Consider the following 18,624-nt stretch of genomic DNA (forward strand, 5'->3'; position numbering starts at 1 on the left):
GATGACCTAACGCGTAACCGAATTCTTGCCAATTACACTTATTTGGCCCATTGAAAATAAAAGTAATCTTGTAATAATAAAGCTGATAAAGATAAAGTACCTTTTGGATTCTTAATTTTAAGAGCGACTTTGAACTAGGGTGTCGTAGAATATATATATATATTTAAAAGGCCAGTTCTGTTGCTCCCACTGTCAGAGCTATCGCGCAATTGTTTTAACAGCGACACCAAGTTGGCCGCTACTCACTCGCCATGTGCGAAATAGCTGATAACGCGCCACATGGAGTACTCTCTCAAATTATGAGGTCATTTTCGCCTTTTCCTGTAAAACTCTACACCACAGGTAAAATAGCAGGGACAACTGAATCAGAATCGAGGAGGTTACATGTAGAGCGTTCTGAGTGAGGCGTTTGCTCTAAATTTAACGATTGTGAAGCCGGCAAATTTTTTACTTAGCTAGTTATATCTACCAGCAAAATCATGCCGGCGAATCCATGGATGCTGTGTACACCATGCATTGGTATTGTTGGTGTAATCTGCGCGAGAATCTTAAAAATACTGAGTCATGATAACTCGGACAGGTACACATATTGAGTATTAAGACATTTCTGTAAATAGATGTAGAGGCATGAAAGTTTGTGCTGTTGTATGATCACTTTACAGTATTCCCACCTGGACTTTGGACGTGTGTCTGCCCATCGCCAAAGATGGAAACTGTTGGCACAGCACATCTTAGCAGCCCTGTCTGTCCAGGGTCTGCGTAGTCTCTGCTGGTGAAATGGGCAGAGCACAGGCGGTAGCTGCTGTAGATCTGACGAGGTGGTAAATGAGCCAGGTCCTGCCGTCTCGCATACTGAAGCCAAACGCGAGATCTGGAAAATCAATGTGTGCGTGTGTAGTATTTGGGTTAGAATGAATTTATTTCTGTTTTCAGGCGTAGATGGATAGCTTTGAGTGAAAACTGGCATCTTTATTCGAAGTAAGCGTTATTTGATACATTTCTCATCTTCCTTTCTTAATTGAATTTTTGTAACCAAGACGACTTGTGATAGCAATCCTGAAAGCAAACTTTAAAATAAAATCTGTCTTTATTATTAAGAGACGCGGATACATGCTTCTACTTGCGCGATAGTAATGTTTGGTGGCAACGACCCCAGCTTTCCTCCTAATTCAAAATATATTTTTGCAGACAATAGCAATCATCCCACACCAAAATCTCTAAACAACTATTGGTACATATATACCCTCGCGCACTGCGTATTCCTCGGGTATTTCTCGTGCCCTGCTGCAAATCTTTCATAAAAACCCTATTACAACCGGTAATAAATTAGTAGAACACGTAAGTTTACATTGTCCAATTATTTATGGGCTGCAATTGCATTCTTGTAAATATATCGTAATTGTACTTAAGGCTGAAACTGAAAACATGAAATAGAAGTATACATTATAAATTATTACTTTATAAATTTATTGCTAAATTCCTCTGCAATATGCCGTGGATTTACGCGAGGCCAAAATGAAAACACACAATTGAAACGCAATAATGTAATAACATCCGTCTAAACTCGCAAGTGTAATAATTTATGTACTCAGTACTTAATTAACATAGTAATAACAACACATGCTATGATTGTATATGGACCCTCCCTTATAGCCAAAAGATTATGGGAATCGCCTTCCTCCAGCTATGGACATAAATAGGCTGATAATATTCAAGAATAATAATAACGCATGCAACGAGAACAGACTGAACGCAGGCAATCAAAAGGTAATAAAAACAGTGCGGATAAGCTTACACTGTTCTATTAGTTACTGTATATGCTGCTACAGTACATTTGTGACATGCCTTGAGCCAAAGTGCAACATCGAAATGCAATGCACGATCGAAACGCATTAAATTGAAAACGCAAGTATAAACAATCGTGCGTAGCAAATGTATTCACTGGAATAATTTCCAGATGCTCTGCCGTGCATGTCATGTATAATTGAAGCCGAAAAGCAATCAGAATGTAATGAATAAATCATGTACGTGTAGCTCAATTAAATTACACAGCTACTGCAGCAACCGCATCCTGATATGCCGTGCAAGTGTAGAAAGACAAAACGAGCAGCATGCAGATCGTACCTTTCGTCTGCCGGGATCCGAAAGAATTTTATGCCGGTGTGTCGTGAAGAATTCCGACACCACTCAGCGCAGCACGATTTGTGATGACGGCGAGAATCCATGGATGCGTCTGTTTGGCTGAATCTTGCATGGGTTTCGCTAAAACAAACTTTACAGCGGTAAAAGCGGCCTTCGAGACACCGCAGGCAGTAGCATACATGGGCGCGCGAAAAGAAACGCCCCCTTTTCGCCGTGAGAGATAGGACGACTGCGCAGTTCCCGTTTTCCACTTCGGGTGGCGCTCTTATTTTTGCAATCTCGAACTGCAACCTTTAGGTTCACTTGTGTAATAAAAACTCCGAAGTTAAAGAGTAACCTAGTAATAACTAAAAAATAGAACAAGAACGTTCATTTAGGTAGTACAGCTCTCAAACGTTAGGATCGCTGCGGTCTCGGGACAGAAAAACCGCGAAGTTTCACCGCCCAGGTTCATTCGACAACATTTTGTGGTTGTGGTCGGTGGAGTCATTGTCTGTGTCAACGTAATCGACGCGGGTCTCTAGCGCTCTGTGACAAAGCAACGCAACACTCGGCTGTGAGTACCAGTGCCTCTTACTTCATTGCATGTGCGCAGTAATGCCCAAGTGTTGAGAAAATGTGGTCACTTACCTTTCGAAATGGCGAGGGCCTATGTGAACATGTAGCGAGGGCCTATGTGCACGTGGGATGGACGCATCAGCAATCCGGCTGCAGTCCCTAAATGTAGCGAAACGTTTTCTCGGGCTTGTAGGGGGGGGGGGGGAAGGGTCGCCGAGCTGAGCAGACGTGCTGCGAATGAGCTTCGCAGTTTTCGCTAATTGTGCCGCCCTATACTCCGATTCATAAACCATGTGCAACGCTGTCAAAGCTAGCGCTCTTGTTTGCGCTGTGTAGTGCCGCGACGAAAAAGTAGTGCGTCGCTTGGGGTGTACGAGAATCAATACATGCTTCTCGGGAAACTTCTAAGCATACATATTTGTCATCATGTTAAAAAACAAACGCCTGTGTTGTCGGATAAACAATCCAAATATGCGAGTTGGTAATTTATGTTTGTCGCTTTCGTATCAGGTTTTCGCTCTCCGCGCCGCCGTTTTGTTTTACTTGTTGTGGCACAACAGCTTCGAAAAAATGCTACATAATCTATGAATTAACGTCATCTTACACGCAGCACTCGCTCACATCAACGAGGTAAACCGACAATGCGGTATGATCGCGACAAAATCGCCATGCTGGTCAAACCTCGGTGCCAGCTCGGCAGGTTCCGGCCCTCGCAAGGGAACACGGTATGCTACAAATGAATAGATACGTGCAGTTCACTTCCGCGTGCAAGTAAGTTGAAGTTACTGAAAAAAAAAAAAAAAACGAGATTTCGAATTGAACTCGCAAAAATTATAAAAAAAATGGCACCACGTGGATTCAAACCCATGCACTTCAAAACTACGGTGAACTCTCCGGAGCGACGCGTCAGACCACTCGACTACGAAACCGCGCGGAGCAACATGTCGTGTTTTCTTTACGGACAACTTGCCTAGCCTTCACAGCGTTCCACCTGATCTATGAAACGGAGTATAATTGCTTCCAATCGTAGTGTCCGTGAGCATCCCTGGACTCGATTGATACCATTTTTGGTCCGGTCAACCGGACTTTTCGTCAATTTTCGACGTTTTTTTCACTTGTGCGACGCTAGGCTTAGCACGAGTACGGCCGCGGCGCGCAGCTGCGTCGGCCGCCCGGCCCGACTCTTCATCGCCGAAGATGGCCTCGGCCTCATCGCAGCTCAACGCCGTTTCCCACAACCGTTTCGCGGCCCTTGCTACGGAAGACATGGACTTTTGTGCTGGCGGCAACGACACTACGGCCAACGTTTTTAGATAGCGGCTAGGTTCCTTTTGGTGTTGCATAAGTGGTTGCCAGACTGGAAGGGTGGTTGTTGCCAAATTGCCGCTAAATTTGGCCGAAAAGTTTTCTGTACTTGTGGCTTCTCCGTAAGAGTTTGGTGCTATCCGCGGTGGATTTCTTGGCTGAAAATTTTTCTCTTGTAGTTGTGGCATTTCCATAAAAGTTTGGTGCTGTCCGTGGTGCATTTCGCGAGTGCATGAGCGACGCTGGCCGTTTTAATTGACGGAATGAACCGAGCCTAGCAGAAGTCGCGCGTGGTGCGGCTGTGCAATTAAGAGGCCGTTTTAATTAGCGGAAGGAACCGCGCACAACAGAATTCGTTTTATTTAAGGAATGAACCGCGCCTAGCAGAAGTCGAGCGTGGCGCTGCTGCGCAATTAAGAGGCCGGTTTAATTAACGGAATGAACCGCCCATTACAGAAGTCGAGGCGTGTTCTCTTGCTGTGTGCGCAGCTGTGCGATTAAGATATCGCGTCTCAGTATTAGGGATTGTGGGGAACACTGAACAGAGTCACAGGAGGTGATGCGCTGCCCCCCTCCCCCTTACTTTTTTTTTCCTTTCTCAGCTGATCGTGTCGCGTCAACCGCGCGCTACGACGGGACTGCGCGCTACGACGGGACTGCGCGCTATTGGACTGCGCGCTATTGGACTGTGCGCTATTGGACTGTCGAAGACGCCACCGCTTTAAGCGGCAGTTCGACCTGCAGACAGTCGGGAACAGCACAGAAGCGGCCGCCGACATCCGAGTGATGGGGAATTTGCAAGGACCTCGGCTTAATTATGGTGAACCAGGATGCAGTAAGTCGTCACGTACAATCGCCCCGGCAAAAAAACGAGCAGACCCACACTTCAGGTACAATGGTTGCAGGAAACAGCTAGCTGTCCCAGCTCCGCGGGACATTCACGATGCAGGGTAGACAGGGGCAAGGCTCCTTTTTTTGCCTCTCGAGACGTACTTCGTCGTTGCACGTCTCATCGTGAAAGACCCTTTCCTTCGATTAATGGAGGTGATCGCTCGCCTTCCAGACATACATAGCTGTAGCATATCCGACATACCCCGATTAACCAGCCTTGGAACGCTTATTCATCACATGTATACACGAGTCTGAACGATATGTCTTGTGCTGACACAGCTAGGGGAAGCGTAGCGTCCCCCGTCGTAGCGTGCGGTCAACGCGACACAATAAGCTGAGAGAGAGAGAAAAAAAAAAAGAAAAGTAAGGGGGAGGGGGGCAGCGCATCACCTCCTGCGACTCTATTCAGTTTTCCCCGTAATCCCTAATACTGAGACGCGATATCTTAATCGCACAGCTGCGCACACAGCCAGAGAACGCGCCTCGACTTCTGTAATAGGCGGTTCATTCCGTTAATTAAAACAGCCTCTTAATTCTGCTAGGTGTGGTTCATTCCGTTAATTAAAACGGTCTCTGTGTTTTAATTGATGGATAGATGGATCCGTCCGTCCATCCATCCATCCATCCAACGATGGATGGATGGATGGATTTTCAATTTTTTAGATAAATAATATTTGAAATTTTGCCTAAACGGCGATTTCATTCCAGACACCGTTCACCCTAATCCGAAAAGTATTTCGATGGAGTCACTCTCAGAATGCTTTTCTCACACGACAGCCTTCGGATTCAGCCTTTTGTCTGCCCAGGAACTTCCAGGAACTTTTTATCTGGGTTACCAGGCTTCAAAGCTTTTTTTTTTTTTTTTCGTGCTGCTCCTCAGGTGAATAGCAGAACCCATAAAAACATATTTTGTGCATTAGTCAAGTATGAAATGATGCGAGAACAAGACTTTTGAAAGCCAGCGTGAGAAAGACACAATGTAGGCTTCACTTACAGAATTTTAATTGAGTTTAATAGAGCAGCACATTTTAGAAATCTTAATCACGGTAGCAGGAGTGCAGGACCTCTAACTTTAAGCTTTTGAATATATTGGCAAGAAATCTGAATATACGCAATTCTGTGTTATGAATTTGTTTCCACCTATAATTTATACACATTTTAAGAGCTTCTAATTACACAATAGATGAAGAGAGCTTCTTAGATGACTACATGAAAATTTCAAGTAGCTAAAACATTGCTTTCCAAATGCCCATTATGCCTACACACAGGCCGACAATGCTAAGTGAGTGAAATTAATAATTTGCTCACCATGTATGCCAAAGATCCGCCACATGCTGCGATTCCAGCTGGCCCCGTCACAGGTCACGGAGTCAACATACAAGCCCGCTCGTTCAGCCAGGACGGTGTACTCTACTATGATTTTTGCAAGTGTAGCTGCTTGAACATTGCCTTTCGAGGCAAAAACGCCAAGTATTTGTCCAACTCGCTAAAAAATGGGCAAGAACAATGATGGTGCAAGATTACCATGTTACTTATGTCATGTGTTTGACAGTAGTCTCTTTTTAAAACAACTTACCGGTGTAGGGTTGAAACAGCACAACCATCCCGTGGTCTGCAAGCACACCCTTGTGGTTACTCGGGGTCCGCCAGCTCGACATTTCGCTTCTGTTGTTTAGGTGCCGGTTCTTGGTCGCAAATGTTTCTCACCTTTCGTTTCACCGCCTTTTTAGGTACAAGATGTGTCGGATAATCTTCGAAGACCGTAGGGACAGCATCGGGCTTCAGACGTGGCTTGTCTCGGGCGATTTCGTTGACGACACCGTTCACCGTAGTCTGAAAATATCGTTCGATGTAGCCACTCTCAAAATGTCTTTCACACACGACAGCCTTCGGCGTCAGTCTCCTGTCTGCCCTCTTGATTTTGCTCTCCCATTCTGCAAGCCGTGCTGGGTCCGTCGGTGCGGTGAACAAAGACACCTTTTCCTCGTTCGAACGATATCCGCTCCGGCACAGCGGCACAAAACACGTCCTTTCTTTGCATTGCCGCTTAGCCTTCAACATCTCGGGACGTTGCTGCCCACATTTTGCGACGACGAACTTGACACTACAACAGGTCGAACACTGGCAGCTGTTAAACGCTGAGCAAAGCATGGGACGACAGGAGCTTGGCGGCTCTCATGCACCCACTCGTCCGGCAGCGCCACTTGCGGCCACTGCGCGCAGTCATCACGTGCGGGGCCACCCTCTCTCGTACGGAATGCGCGCGCTCCGCGCACTAGCCAGTATATTCTAGGCACTATAGCAACGCCAAAAGGAACCTTGCCTAGATAGCTTCAGTTGGCAAAGCGCGCGGCATTCCACTGGTGTGGGGCGGCTTACCGCAATCGCCAACCAGGTGGTGGCGCTGCGGTAGCGTTAGGATTAACTCTTTCCTTACCGCCAGGAAAAGACCCGTTGTCATGTGGTGCAGAAAAAAAAGTTTATCGTTATATAACAATGTTTTTTTTGTTAATTGTAGTATACCAAAATGTAGACAAATAAATGCGCTTTTTAATGATATAAATACAAAACATGTGTTTGCAACACAATAGCAGAAAAAAAATCCCAAACAACAAATTTTTCGCAACTACCGCAAAAAAAATGTGGAAAAGTAAGCATGGTGGGCACAAATATCTCGGTAAAAAAAAATTCAAGATATGCGTTTTGTGGCATATTTACATAGCTAACTATCCTAAAAGTTTCAACAGTACACATAAGAAAATTGTTAGCACAGCAGAAAAAAAAAGTTAGCACTTGTGATTACGGGACAATTTTCTGAGGGTGCAAGAAAAAAAATTTTATCCGCAGATAAAAAATATTTCAGATGTTCTGCAGCCCATGAAAATGTAGAGGAATGAATGGTCTAGTTATTTCAATAAATTTAGAACAAGTTTTTATTACACAGTAAGAATAAAAAAATAACAAAAAATTCTCAAGGACACAAGTTTTTTTTTTTTTTTTTTTCAAAAAAAGTGGGTGTAACAAGCGAAAAGATGGCAATACAAATTCTGAATATACACTGGTTAGGTAGTAGTTACTTCTAAAGACCACAGAGGTTACAAGAGTACGCGTAAACAACTGTGAGACCACACAAAAATGTTATCCCTTGTAGTGGCGGTGCCACTCACCAAAGCAGTCTCTGGTCGCGATGAAGCACAAGTAAATGCCACACGTTTCACAAAAGACACTCGTCTTGTGCTCAACCTTGCGGCTCGCATAGCAGAGCTTGCAGTTGCGCCTCGTTTCCATCACTTTTGGCTTGTGCGCAGACTCTCGAGGGGGAGGGGCGCTGCCAAAACCTGTGGCTTCAATTCCCAGTAGCTGCTTCACAAGCTCCATTCGGAAGGCAAGCTGGTCATAACGAGGCGCTCGGTGCAGTTCTGGAATTTCGGGGTGCTCTCTCCTATGGGCCTCAAAAAGAATAAAACTGTTCACAACAGCGATGTCGATGCAGTGGAAGAACAAAGTTTTCCACCATCTGATGCACTTCATCAACACATTGTACGATGCGATGAGCTGGTCTGACCTGTCTACTCCAAGCATGCCTGCATTATATTCTTCAATTAGTCTTGGTTTCCTAATTGGGACTTTCTTCCATTGGCCAGCGACCTTTACTTTCCGTGTTGCAGTCACATGGCTGTTCGCAGTATGGGCAGTGCTCATCATGTGCACCGCGCGTCGGTCCTTCCATTGAAGGTACAGGACGCCTTGATGCCGCAGCCAGCGAACATCTCCCCTCTTGGCCTTTTTCTCCCATGTGGAGTCCTTCAATTCCGCAGGGAACGTGCGACGATCCTTCCGTGTCGTTCCACAAGCAAGAGTCTTCCGCTCCAGGAGGTGTAAAAAAAGAGACGTGGACGTGTAAAAATTGTCCATGAATAGTGTGTATCCCTGGTCAAAATACATTTCGCACAGGCTAGTCACGACATCAAATGCGAGTCCATTTACGCTCAATGTCTCGCGCTTCCCGGTGTAGACACTAAACTGCACTGTGTAGCCGGAATTGGAGTCGGCGAGGACCCACAGCTTGTATCCCCACTTGACAATCTTGTCGCGAAGATACTGTCGTATTCCCGAACGGCCTTTAGATTTCACCATTCTTCGTCGACCGAAACGTAACGGTCTGGCTGAAAATGGAGCGCAGATGCATCATTGATGTGCCGAAGTAAAAAAGCAATTCGGTGCAGCTTGCCGTCTGTAGCGGGATTGGTAGCTTCATGATCCGTCACGCTCAGCATACCGAGGAAGGAGAAAAAACGTTTTCTTGGCATAACCCCACGTGGGATTAGCCCAGAAAACAACTCTGCTGTGCTCCAATAGAGGTGCAGGCGAGGCAGTTGCACTATCCCCATGTAGATGAGGAGTCCGATGAACTTCATCATTTCATCTGGGGAAACATTTTTCCACGATCCGTCGCGTTCCGAGTACGTTGGTTTCTCGAGAATGTGCGCCCAGGCGTATTTATTTGTGTTCTCGCACATCGCTGTGACGAGTTCCGTTGTGAAAAACATCCAGGGCTCGAAGAAACCGACTAGCGCTGCTCCGTCGCGCCATGCCCAGATCGACTCCCGGTTTCCGTCTTGGACAAAACTGCACGCGCTGTGCAGCGGGAGGCATTGAATCGCGCCCATAGGACGTAGAGACCCTGCGGATAGAGATAATAACTGTGACAACACGCTCGGTCCCCTCGCGGGCGCTCAACAACGCGATAAATCCCGTAAAAAAAACTCGCCGTCGAGCTGACGAAGACGTTCCCGGTGTGTTGAGGGCCTCATCGCTGTCTGTGCTAAACTCCGATGATAGGGAATCTTCTTCAGGGCCACTGCTACCACTTTCATCCGAAAAATCTACTGTAACAACACTAGAATAACGAGAAATACGACGATTCCTTTCAGACCCAGCGCGCGACGCCGACGCCGTGGCTGCCGCTATCGCCAGACGCTCGCTTATCTTCCAAGCAAGGTAAAAAATCACCGGGTCTCCGGAAACCGAAACCGAAACTGACACGGGTTGTGTGCTTCCTGAGCTTCATTTCAGATGGTGCCTCATGTCCATTAGGCGCGTTGGGGCGCGGGAATTTCAACTTGAACCCATCGATCAGATTGACCGAAATTGAATAGGCGCGGTAAGGAGAGTTAAGGTTCCTAGATGAAACAAGGTAGCGTAACTCATTGTTCTCGATCCGTCCTCCTCACTCTCTCGATTACTCCTCTTTTTCTCTGCCATCCCCGCGTCTGTAATTGGTGCATTACTTGCACGTGATCTTGCAAATGGCTGGTGGTGTTATTTATTAATATGCAAAAGGTTCAAAGCGAGCACGCATGCGTATATGGCCCCAGCCGGATTCTCGCCGTGACCAAAGACAAAATCGTAGCCAGAACATAAACTGAAGAGCAGGAGCGTTTCGGTGCGCGCTAAGTCGACCAAGATTGTTTCGCCATGCTCGTTCAATGCAACATCTGCGTTTTTCAGCAATGTTGCGTTGCCGTAAAAAACAGAAAATGGTTTCGCTCTGTTCAACTTACCTCATGCTTTCCAAGATGAAGCGCACCATGAAGTGCAACTATGAACCATTTCACGCGAATGCTTTCGTGCAACTCCGTCAACGTATGTCGACGCGGATCTGCGAAGCGAGTTCACTTGTTGGTTTTTATTGAAACACCAGGCGCGCGTCTAATGCGTGTCTAGTGCATGCCAGTTGGTACAAATACATGTGGGTATGCACGTATACAGAGCAGCTGTAGGTTGTAATCAACGCACCTTCAGAAACATTTCACTCTTGACCAGTTCCCGCTTGAGCCGAAACGCGCTGCTTCGAGACACCGCACCAGTAGAACTCTCACTTTTCAGGAAGTTCCCAGCACCGTATCAGAATCACTTGGCATCACGATTGTCCAAATGGGCACATTTAAAAAAAAAACGTCATCGCAGTGCTGCTGGACAAGTGTTCGTACCAGTTTGGTCGTAGTTTTTCTTGCGTGTGCACAAGCCGGTTGTAATCAATCGTCACAACGTCGCGCCCTGTGTCCACTTACAGGATCCAGCAAGAAGCACATTCACTGTGTCACAGACGAACAAAACACAATCTGAGAAGTGGACTAGTTAAAACTGGACGAAATACCGCGGCCGTGGAATTAAAATGTACTACGGGAGATGCCATGGCTAGTGGTGTACAGTATAGAACTGCACAACGTTGCCGGTTGAGTAACGCACATCCCGCTTGCTCTTGTGCTGTGCCGTTTATGTTCATATGTTCATAAAGGTAACTGTTTATTCTACGTCTTATTTCGTTCCATTTTGTTTCATTTACATCTATTCACCGTAGCAACAGAATCGAAACATTCGCTTTTGAATGAAAGTTTTAAACCTTCTAGGGGGCGCTTCAGGAACATAGGCGAAGAGGAAAGGGAAAGGTGTCGCTACCTTGGAAACTTGTTTCATCTAGGGACCTTAGTTAGGATCGATCTCGGCGCGTCGTCTGCTACTGCTACAACGGGAAAGGTGCCGACAGGAGACTACCGCGGTGGTTAACTCTTTTATTTGAGAAGCAGAAGTGAAACTTCGCTCGCGTTTAATTTTTACCGAAAAGAGCTTTTTCGTTTTTTTCGCAACATTATAACTAGAAACAAACAGCACGTAAGACATGACAAAAAGAAAAGGCAAACTGTACAGCGCGCTTACCTTCATTCCTGTTCGCGTTGTAGCCGGCGTTTATTTTTGGCCAGTATATGTGCAAATCACCCCAGGATCCCGTAATGCTCAGCGATATTCTAACCTTACCAGAACATGTGTTACACGGCCAAAATCCGCTGAAAAGCTTAGAAAATCAAGAACCAGCAAGGAAGCCAGAAAAAAATTGTTTTGTAATTTTTATTTGACATCGTGAAACTGAAAGCAGCAGCTGCATTACTTACAGGGACATATTTACAAGGGTTAAGTGGTCAGAGTTGTACTGCAAGCCTTCACATCAGCTTCACTTTCTTTCTAGCAGATGCGACTTTTTCTGAAGAGCTCAAGCTTTTACAAGTATCTCTGGCAGCGAAATGCAGTGTTAGCACTATGTAGGAGTGAAGAAGCTCTGCCGTAGTGGTGACCTTGTGAACAGAACAGCCCACACTAGTAATGTCGCAGTCTTCAAGAGCGTCGAGGAGGCTCCTAAATGTCTCTGAGCAGAGCCGGTTCTTTTGCAGCTCATCCGAAATTTTGGCTTAGATGCCTCGAAACATACAGAAGAGAAGCAGCTCTGCCGTAGTGCTGACCTTGTGAACAGAACAGCCCACACTAGTAATGTTGCAGTCCTCAAGAGCGTCGAGGAGGCTCCAAAATGTCTCTGAGGCTCCCACGCTTTGAAAAGGCAATTTGAGGCTCCCGTGCTTAAATTCCCTCTCCAAAGTGAGAAATGCCTCCGGGCACTCCGCATTTTCGGACTGGATATTACATACACAGTCAGAACACCTCTGATGCTTGAGGTAAGAGCGGACAAGATAGCCGCACAAGTAGTAAATAACAGTCCTGTGCTTGTGGGTTTGGAGTACCCATGATCAGGTGCTGTCGGTGTTTCATTCTGCGCAGTAGAAGAGATTTCAGCCAACTTCGCTCGAATAGCCTCCTGGAGTCTTTCGTGGGACGACAGTGTGTCCTTTCTTCCCCTTTTCATGCTGTCTGCAACAGTGGCAAGCACAAGTCTGCTCATCACTCACGTTCCCAGTGACACAAGTGCTGATTGGTGTATACAGGCTCGGAAGCCTATATATGTGTGCAAAGCTGATTAGGGTAGGGTGATCCTCATCCCCTCCATAACTTCTTGTCAAATAAAAAAAACCTCTGAAAAAAAAGGAAGACGTGTTTTTTTATAAAAGCAATGTGTGCAAACATAAACGTGATAAACAAAAAGAACAAACGGCTTACCTCTAAAGGATCCTAATTTGGTTTGCCCGTGAGCACATAACGCGCTCCTTTAGAGAGATCCGTTATGAGGTCCCGTACTGATGCAAGCGTAACACGAAGCGACTCCATTGTAACTTGCGATGTAAACATCACTGTCCCATCGGTGATATGGTTTTCCTTGGTCTTATTTACAGCATCAAGGAACTCCTGGATGACCTTCAAAATAAGCCAGTGAGCAAATTAATTTCACAACAATGCAACAGATGTTATGAAGCATTATCTGTACTATTTCACAACAGTGCAACAGATGCTGTAAAGTATTATCGTTACCTCAACTTCCTTTGACGAACTTGTTATTCCAAACTTCGGAAGCTTCATTCAGGGCATCGAACAGGTTGTTCACCATGAGGGTGAATTGAGCAGTTCCATGGCAGTCTTTCAGGTCAGACTCCTCTAACGGCTGGTACACTTTTAACCCAATGGCAGTGCTTCGGCTGAAAAGCTGAGAACAACATATATGAAAAATTTGCGGCTTTATTTTTATAAACAAACATTTATGCATATAAACAAGCAGTTGTCAACTATGAAAGGCATCTAAATATGGTAGATAGGGCATTTTTGTTTACCTGTACAGCCAGACTCGCGTTCATCTTTCGCAGATTGTCTGGGCTCACGTGCTCCTTTGTCAATTTCGGAACCACCTGAAGCTGCTGTTTCCCATCTACTTCTTGGAGTCTTCGATAGTGGTCAAAGTTGATTTTATGTTCACCGATCTGCAATGTTTAAAAACAACAATGAGACGAAGAAAGGTGTTCCATTGCAGAAGCCACTCCTTAATTCAGAGTTGCTCACGCATGAAAAATAAGTAAAAACATTCTAATCTACTTACCATGCCATACTTGTGGTGCATGAGATTGTTCCTTATGCACTGGATGATGTGCGGTACATCGCACAGGAAGTAGAGCTGCTGATCAGGTACACAAGAATGGTCAACTCTGTGTTTCGGTTCATGAAGCTTGCCTTTGATAACAAAACATGACCACATGGCCTTGTTGGTGCTGGCACCATCGCTGATAACAGCGACTGTTGCATTGTGCTTGTGTAACTGCAAAATGGCTTCTAAAACAAGCCTAGCTAGCACTCTTCCAGCGGCTGCATGTCTCGTAGCAAAACTTGCAATTGGTTGCACCCAGGAGTGAAATAAAGGCACAAACATGACTACCAAAGCGTGGTCGGCTGTTGTTTCCGAGCCATGACCATCTCCATAATCAACGAAGCCATCAACCTTGTAAGTACTCGTGTTAAATGCGACAACCTCTCGCACCTTCATCTCGTCCAGTACTAGCGTTCCGTAGCATTGTACTCCTGCTTTGTTCATCATGAAGGCCCCAATACTGTCAAGAGATACCTTGTTGAAGCCGAATTCACATGGCATTCCTTTCATCATTTGTCTCAGCCTTGTGGTTGTTGGAAGTGGCATGAGCTTCATTTTTGACATTAGTCTATAAGCTCTTGGGCTTGAAATTCTCAATAGAAGACAAGTCGTGAGCCATTCCTGTTCATAACGCCTTCCTCGCGGCGATTTCGCCTTTGCGACTTTCAATGCTGACCTAAAAGCAAGTTGCTGTGCTTGCGGAAGACTTTCCACTGCTTTTTCAACTTTGCTCGCTGAAGCTTTAGACAAACAGCGTCTCAGTGTAGACGCTTCTCTTCTAGCTCTTTCGCGAAACAGAGTGGCCCTGATGGCCTTTTTCTTTAGGTTTTGAGTTTCACGTTCAGCCTTCCGTTTTGTGCTTTTTTTTTAGGACGACGCTTCATTCTATCACCAAAGTTTTTTTTTGTTTTTTTGCATGGAGGGCACAAGTGCTCACCTGACAGCACCATGCATTTCTTGTTTCGCCATACACCCTGCCTTTTCATGGCTGCCTTTGACGATAAAATACCTGGAAACGGCTCACATTTACACCCAGGGCAAATCTTGAGCGCATCGATGTAGCGAAAAAACATTGTTAAATTCTTCTGGCTTGTTAGCAGGGTCGGAATGTTTCCATCTTTCTCGATGTAGCTGCACGGCGGGACAAGCACACCTCTTGAACTAATTTCAGTCGCCAAGTCTTGCCGGATTACAACCGCCTTTTCAATGTACACAACGCCTCCAGACTCTTCGAGATTGTAGAAGATAACTTGGATGGTAGAAGCCCTCACATTCCACGAATCAAATGTCGGGCTGCCCTGCACAACAGCAAGCCAGGGCGCAGTTCCTAGCGTGATAACATCGGTGCATTCATCAACATCCATGCCATCACATGCGTCAGTTTCGTCATACAAATATTTATCACTTTGGCTGGAAGAAGCTTGGGCGGAAACCACTGACCTCGCTTTGGGGGGCTTTCTTGCCGACTTCGGCACCGTTGGTTTTGAGAGATGCTTAGGTACGTTCGGAAAAATTCGAGGTACAGCGCGCTCCTTCAGTGTCCATCTGCCTCGCGGTATCGTTACGGTTTGACCGTTCACTGTGTGCTCGTAGTAGCTTATGATGTCTACAGGCTCGAAATGAATGTCACAGACGTACGTTTTTGGCGTTACCTTAAAGTTATTCTGTGGAATCGCGTTTTGCCATGCCTTCTGTAAGTCGGGGTCCTTTGGGGGCTTGAAAAAAGTCGCGGTCCGGGATTTGCAGCTGCCGAAGCATACCCCGAACGACAGCCGGGCGCGCTGCACGTCGGCATGTCGAGAATCCGCGCTGACACTTCACGGTATCCACTGCAAAGAGTTCATACCACTGTAGAACGTATCCAAGCTGGAAGTACAGGCGTGATGAACGTGCGAGCGCCAGCAACACACCAAAAGCACGTGTCTGAAGCAAGCGTCACCGCTACTCACTGCTTCCCAACCGATCTCAACGGAACGCCAGCGCCACCTTTCGCAAGGGCGACAAAACGACACCGCCTCTCGAAGCGAGTTTGCAAACTGAAAAGTATCTAAAAACGTTGACTACGACCACCGACACGATAAACGACCAAGAGGTGCTAAGCAGCACCGGCCGCACCGCAGTCGCGGTGCGCGGCAACGACTTACACCCAAGCGACATCACGGGATGGAAATTCTCCAGAAAACAAGTAAGCCAACGACTTAATAAGCCCCAGCTTAACGAAGTTACCCAAAGCAGCAAACCAACTCCGCAATTTAGCGAAGCTCAAGCAAAACGTATGATAGCGAGAATCACTAAAGCGTCCCGCATGCCACTGAATTTGCCGCGGGAAGAGCAGAAGATTGTAATACGACCGAGAGGAGGGCTATTCCTAGCGAAAATCGAAGCTGACATCGTAATGCCCGCAGTCATAACAGCAGCCAACGTTCCCAAGACTGCAGTGAAAGCAGATACGATTTGTACTAATCCCACGCAGAACATCATTGTGATCAGCAAGCCCGATGAAGGACGAGCACGTTACTACGCAAGCGTACGCTCTCTGTACATTGGGGGCCGTAGCTACGAAACGCATGCCTACTGCACCGCGCCTCACGGCACAGTGAAAGGAGTAATCCGTGGCATCGCAGTAGAGAACACTGCCGAAGATCTGCATGAGAATATCGTTAACCAAGGAAACCCGCAGGCCCTCGAAGCGCACAGGATTGGAAACACTACCTCCATCGTCATTTTGTTCGCAGGAACAAAGGTTCCCAACTACATAAAGTACGGCTCCATTATAGTAAAGTGTGGATTATACAGACAACACAACGTATGCAAGACATGCGGCAAAATCTGCCATCGAGCCGATGTATGCCCCACGCCGGAAACCAAGATCTGCTTTGCGTGTGGCACGCCTAACCTGGCGGCAGACCACGCGGCGCGATGCAAGCCACGTTGCAAACTGTGTAATGGAGCCCACGCCACGGGCACGGAAGGCTGTACGAACAAGTACAAGGTGCCCTTCGTAGTTACTCAGCGCAGATGGGAGCGCAGAAACGCGGCGTCAACGTTTTCGTCGCAAGACTTCCAGCAACTGCCACCGCAACAACAGAACGAAGCACGTCTATCAAATAGAGGACGCAGCCGCTCGAGGAAGCGGGACAAAAGCAGGGGACAATTGGCGAGCCACGGCAGAAGCACCGACAGCAAGCGCAGGGAATTACAACCGCAACCAGCAGCGACCGGGCAACGTGATAAATGAGGCCCAGGCAGTCAACCCACAAGCAGCGAACCGCAATCCGCTCAACCACGTAGCTGAAGCGAAGGACAACGCCATCCAGTCACTACGCAATGAAAATGCCCAGCTCAAGCGATGTATCGCTGAACAGAGAGCTCAAATGCAAGAGATGAACGTTAAGTTGAAGAACTCGTCAATGCACAGCAGCAGCAGCAACAGGTGACTGCTCAACAGGTGCAGCAGCAACAGGTCGCCGCTGCAGATTCAACCAAGACCCCCAACGCCAATGGAAAACAACACACTCAGCCATGGAGGTACAAGCCCCAGTTCCTACGGAAGCTAACAGCGCAGAACCCGAAACGATCGACGTTGCTAGGACAAGCGAACCGGCACCCAAGAAGCGTGCGCTCGAATACGCACGTGAACGAAGAGTCAACGCTAGGCTGGACAGCCTAGAAGAACGTCAAGATCGACTAGAACAGACCATGAAAGCCAACTACGAAATCCTGAGCCAAGCCATCAAAGTTACTAATGATCGCCTCGATGCAACCAATGCATGCCTCGACACATTGGTGACACCCGTACATGGCATGCAGTCTACCATACAAGGAATACAGACTAAGTTGGATGCACTAATACACGCGCTCATGGCGTCAGGACTAATCCCACAACAGGCCTTCACCCTACCGCAATAATGGACGGGACAATGGCAACGGGCACTGCTAACCACAGAAACAGAGCACAGACACAACAGCATCATCTCCTCATATGGCAGTGGAATCCCAACAGCATACAGGGTAGAAAAGCATTGCTACAACAGTACATACAGCAAAGCACCGAGAGACCCGACGTTATAATACTACAAGAAACGCACAGTGAAACCCCACCGACGTTACAGGAGTACAGATCCTTTGCGAAGCCCCCTTGTGCACGAACAGTTAGGAAAGGCGCAGGGCAGGGGGTCTGCACCTTGGTAAAGAAGAATCTAACTTCAATAGATCACGAGCTGCTATCCAACGGTGCCATCGAGCACAGCACGGTCGAAATCGTCACCGGGAAGTGCAAGCGCCGTGAAAGCACTTTCATAATCAGCGTGTCAACAAATAGTCACGCCAACGATCCGCGCGCGTACTACGTGGACGTGGCAAAGTATCCCCACCGGCCAAGCACGTACGCAGCAGCAGTCGTCGCAGCAGACACTGGAGTACTCGCAACGTCGGGAAGCATACGGTGCAAGTCGCCCACGCAAGCCGAGGAGTTTGCAATCGCACTGGCACTAGCGATCCCGGATTTCCGCACGGCCCTCAGCGACTCGAAGACGGCAATAGTCAACTTTGCTACAAACAACGTCCATGGAACCACTGCAAGAGTATGTTCAACTATAGCAAGACCGGAAACCAACATTACCGTCAAGTGGTTCCCTGCGCACGCCGGGGAGCTGGACGTGGGCCCGAACCGCAACGAGGAAGCAGATACGGAGGCACACGCGCTAACTAGCCGTGGGTCTCTGTCAACGCATTCCTCGGAGCCGCAACGACCCGATGCCGAAGACGGAGAGTATTTTATCACAACCTACGCCGACGTTCTGCAGTGGTACAGAACAAGCAGACGCCTCTACCCACCGCCTCATCGAGACCTACAATGCAGAGAAGCA

At 47.1% G+C, this 18,624-nt stretch overlaps 2 protein-coding genes across 2 annotated transcripts in view; one reads left to right on the forward strand and one right to left on the reverse strand.

Annotated features, from left to right (window-relative positions):
- The window catches only part of LOC142785237 (uncharacterized), a 40,775-nt gene extending 38,455 nt beyond the window's left edge, over window positions 1-2,320 (reverse strand). The window contains exons 1-2 of the mRNA XM_075883676.1: window positions 2,125-2,320; window positions 672-871 (exon numbers count right to left, since the gene is read on the reverse strand). Of these exons, the coding sequence (XP_075739791.1) occupies window positions 672-871; window positions 2,125-2,225 (301 nt within the window). The 5' untranslated portion in view covers window positions 2,226-2,320. The remainder of the gene's footprint in view (window positions 1-671; window positions 872-2,124) is intronic.
- A 224-nt stretch (window positions 2,321-2,544) lies between these two features.
- Window positions 2,545-18,624, forward strand: part of LOC142785203 (uncharacterized) — a 103,500-nt gene continuing 87,420 nt past the window's right edge. The window contains exon 1 of the mRNA XM_075883652.1: window positions 2,545-2,698. The gene's annotated coding sequence lies outside the window, so the exon portion shown is untranslated. The remainder of the gene's footprint in view (window positions 2,699-18,624) is intronic.

The sequence above is a fragment of the Rhipicephalus microplus genome, unplaced genomic scaffold (assembly GCF_043290135.1).
Source record: "Rhipicephalus microplus isolate Deutch F79 unplaced genomic scaffold, USDA_Rmic scaffold_19, whole genome shotgun sequence".
Taxonomy (NCBI): Eukaryota; Metazoa; Arthropoda; class Arachnida; order Ixodida; family Ixodidae; genus Rhipicephalus; species Rhipicephalus microplus.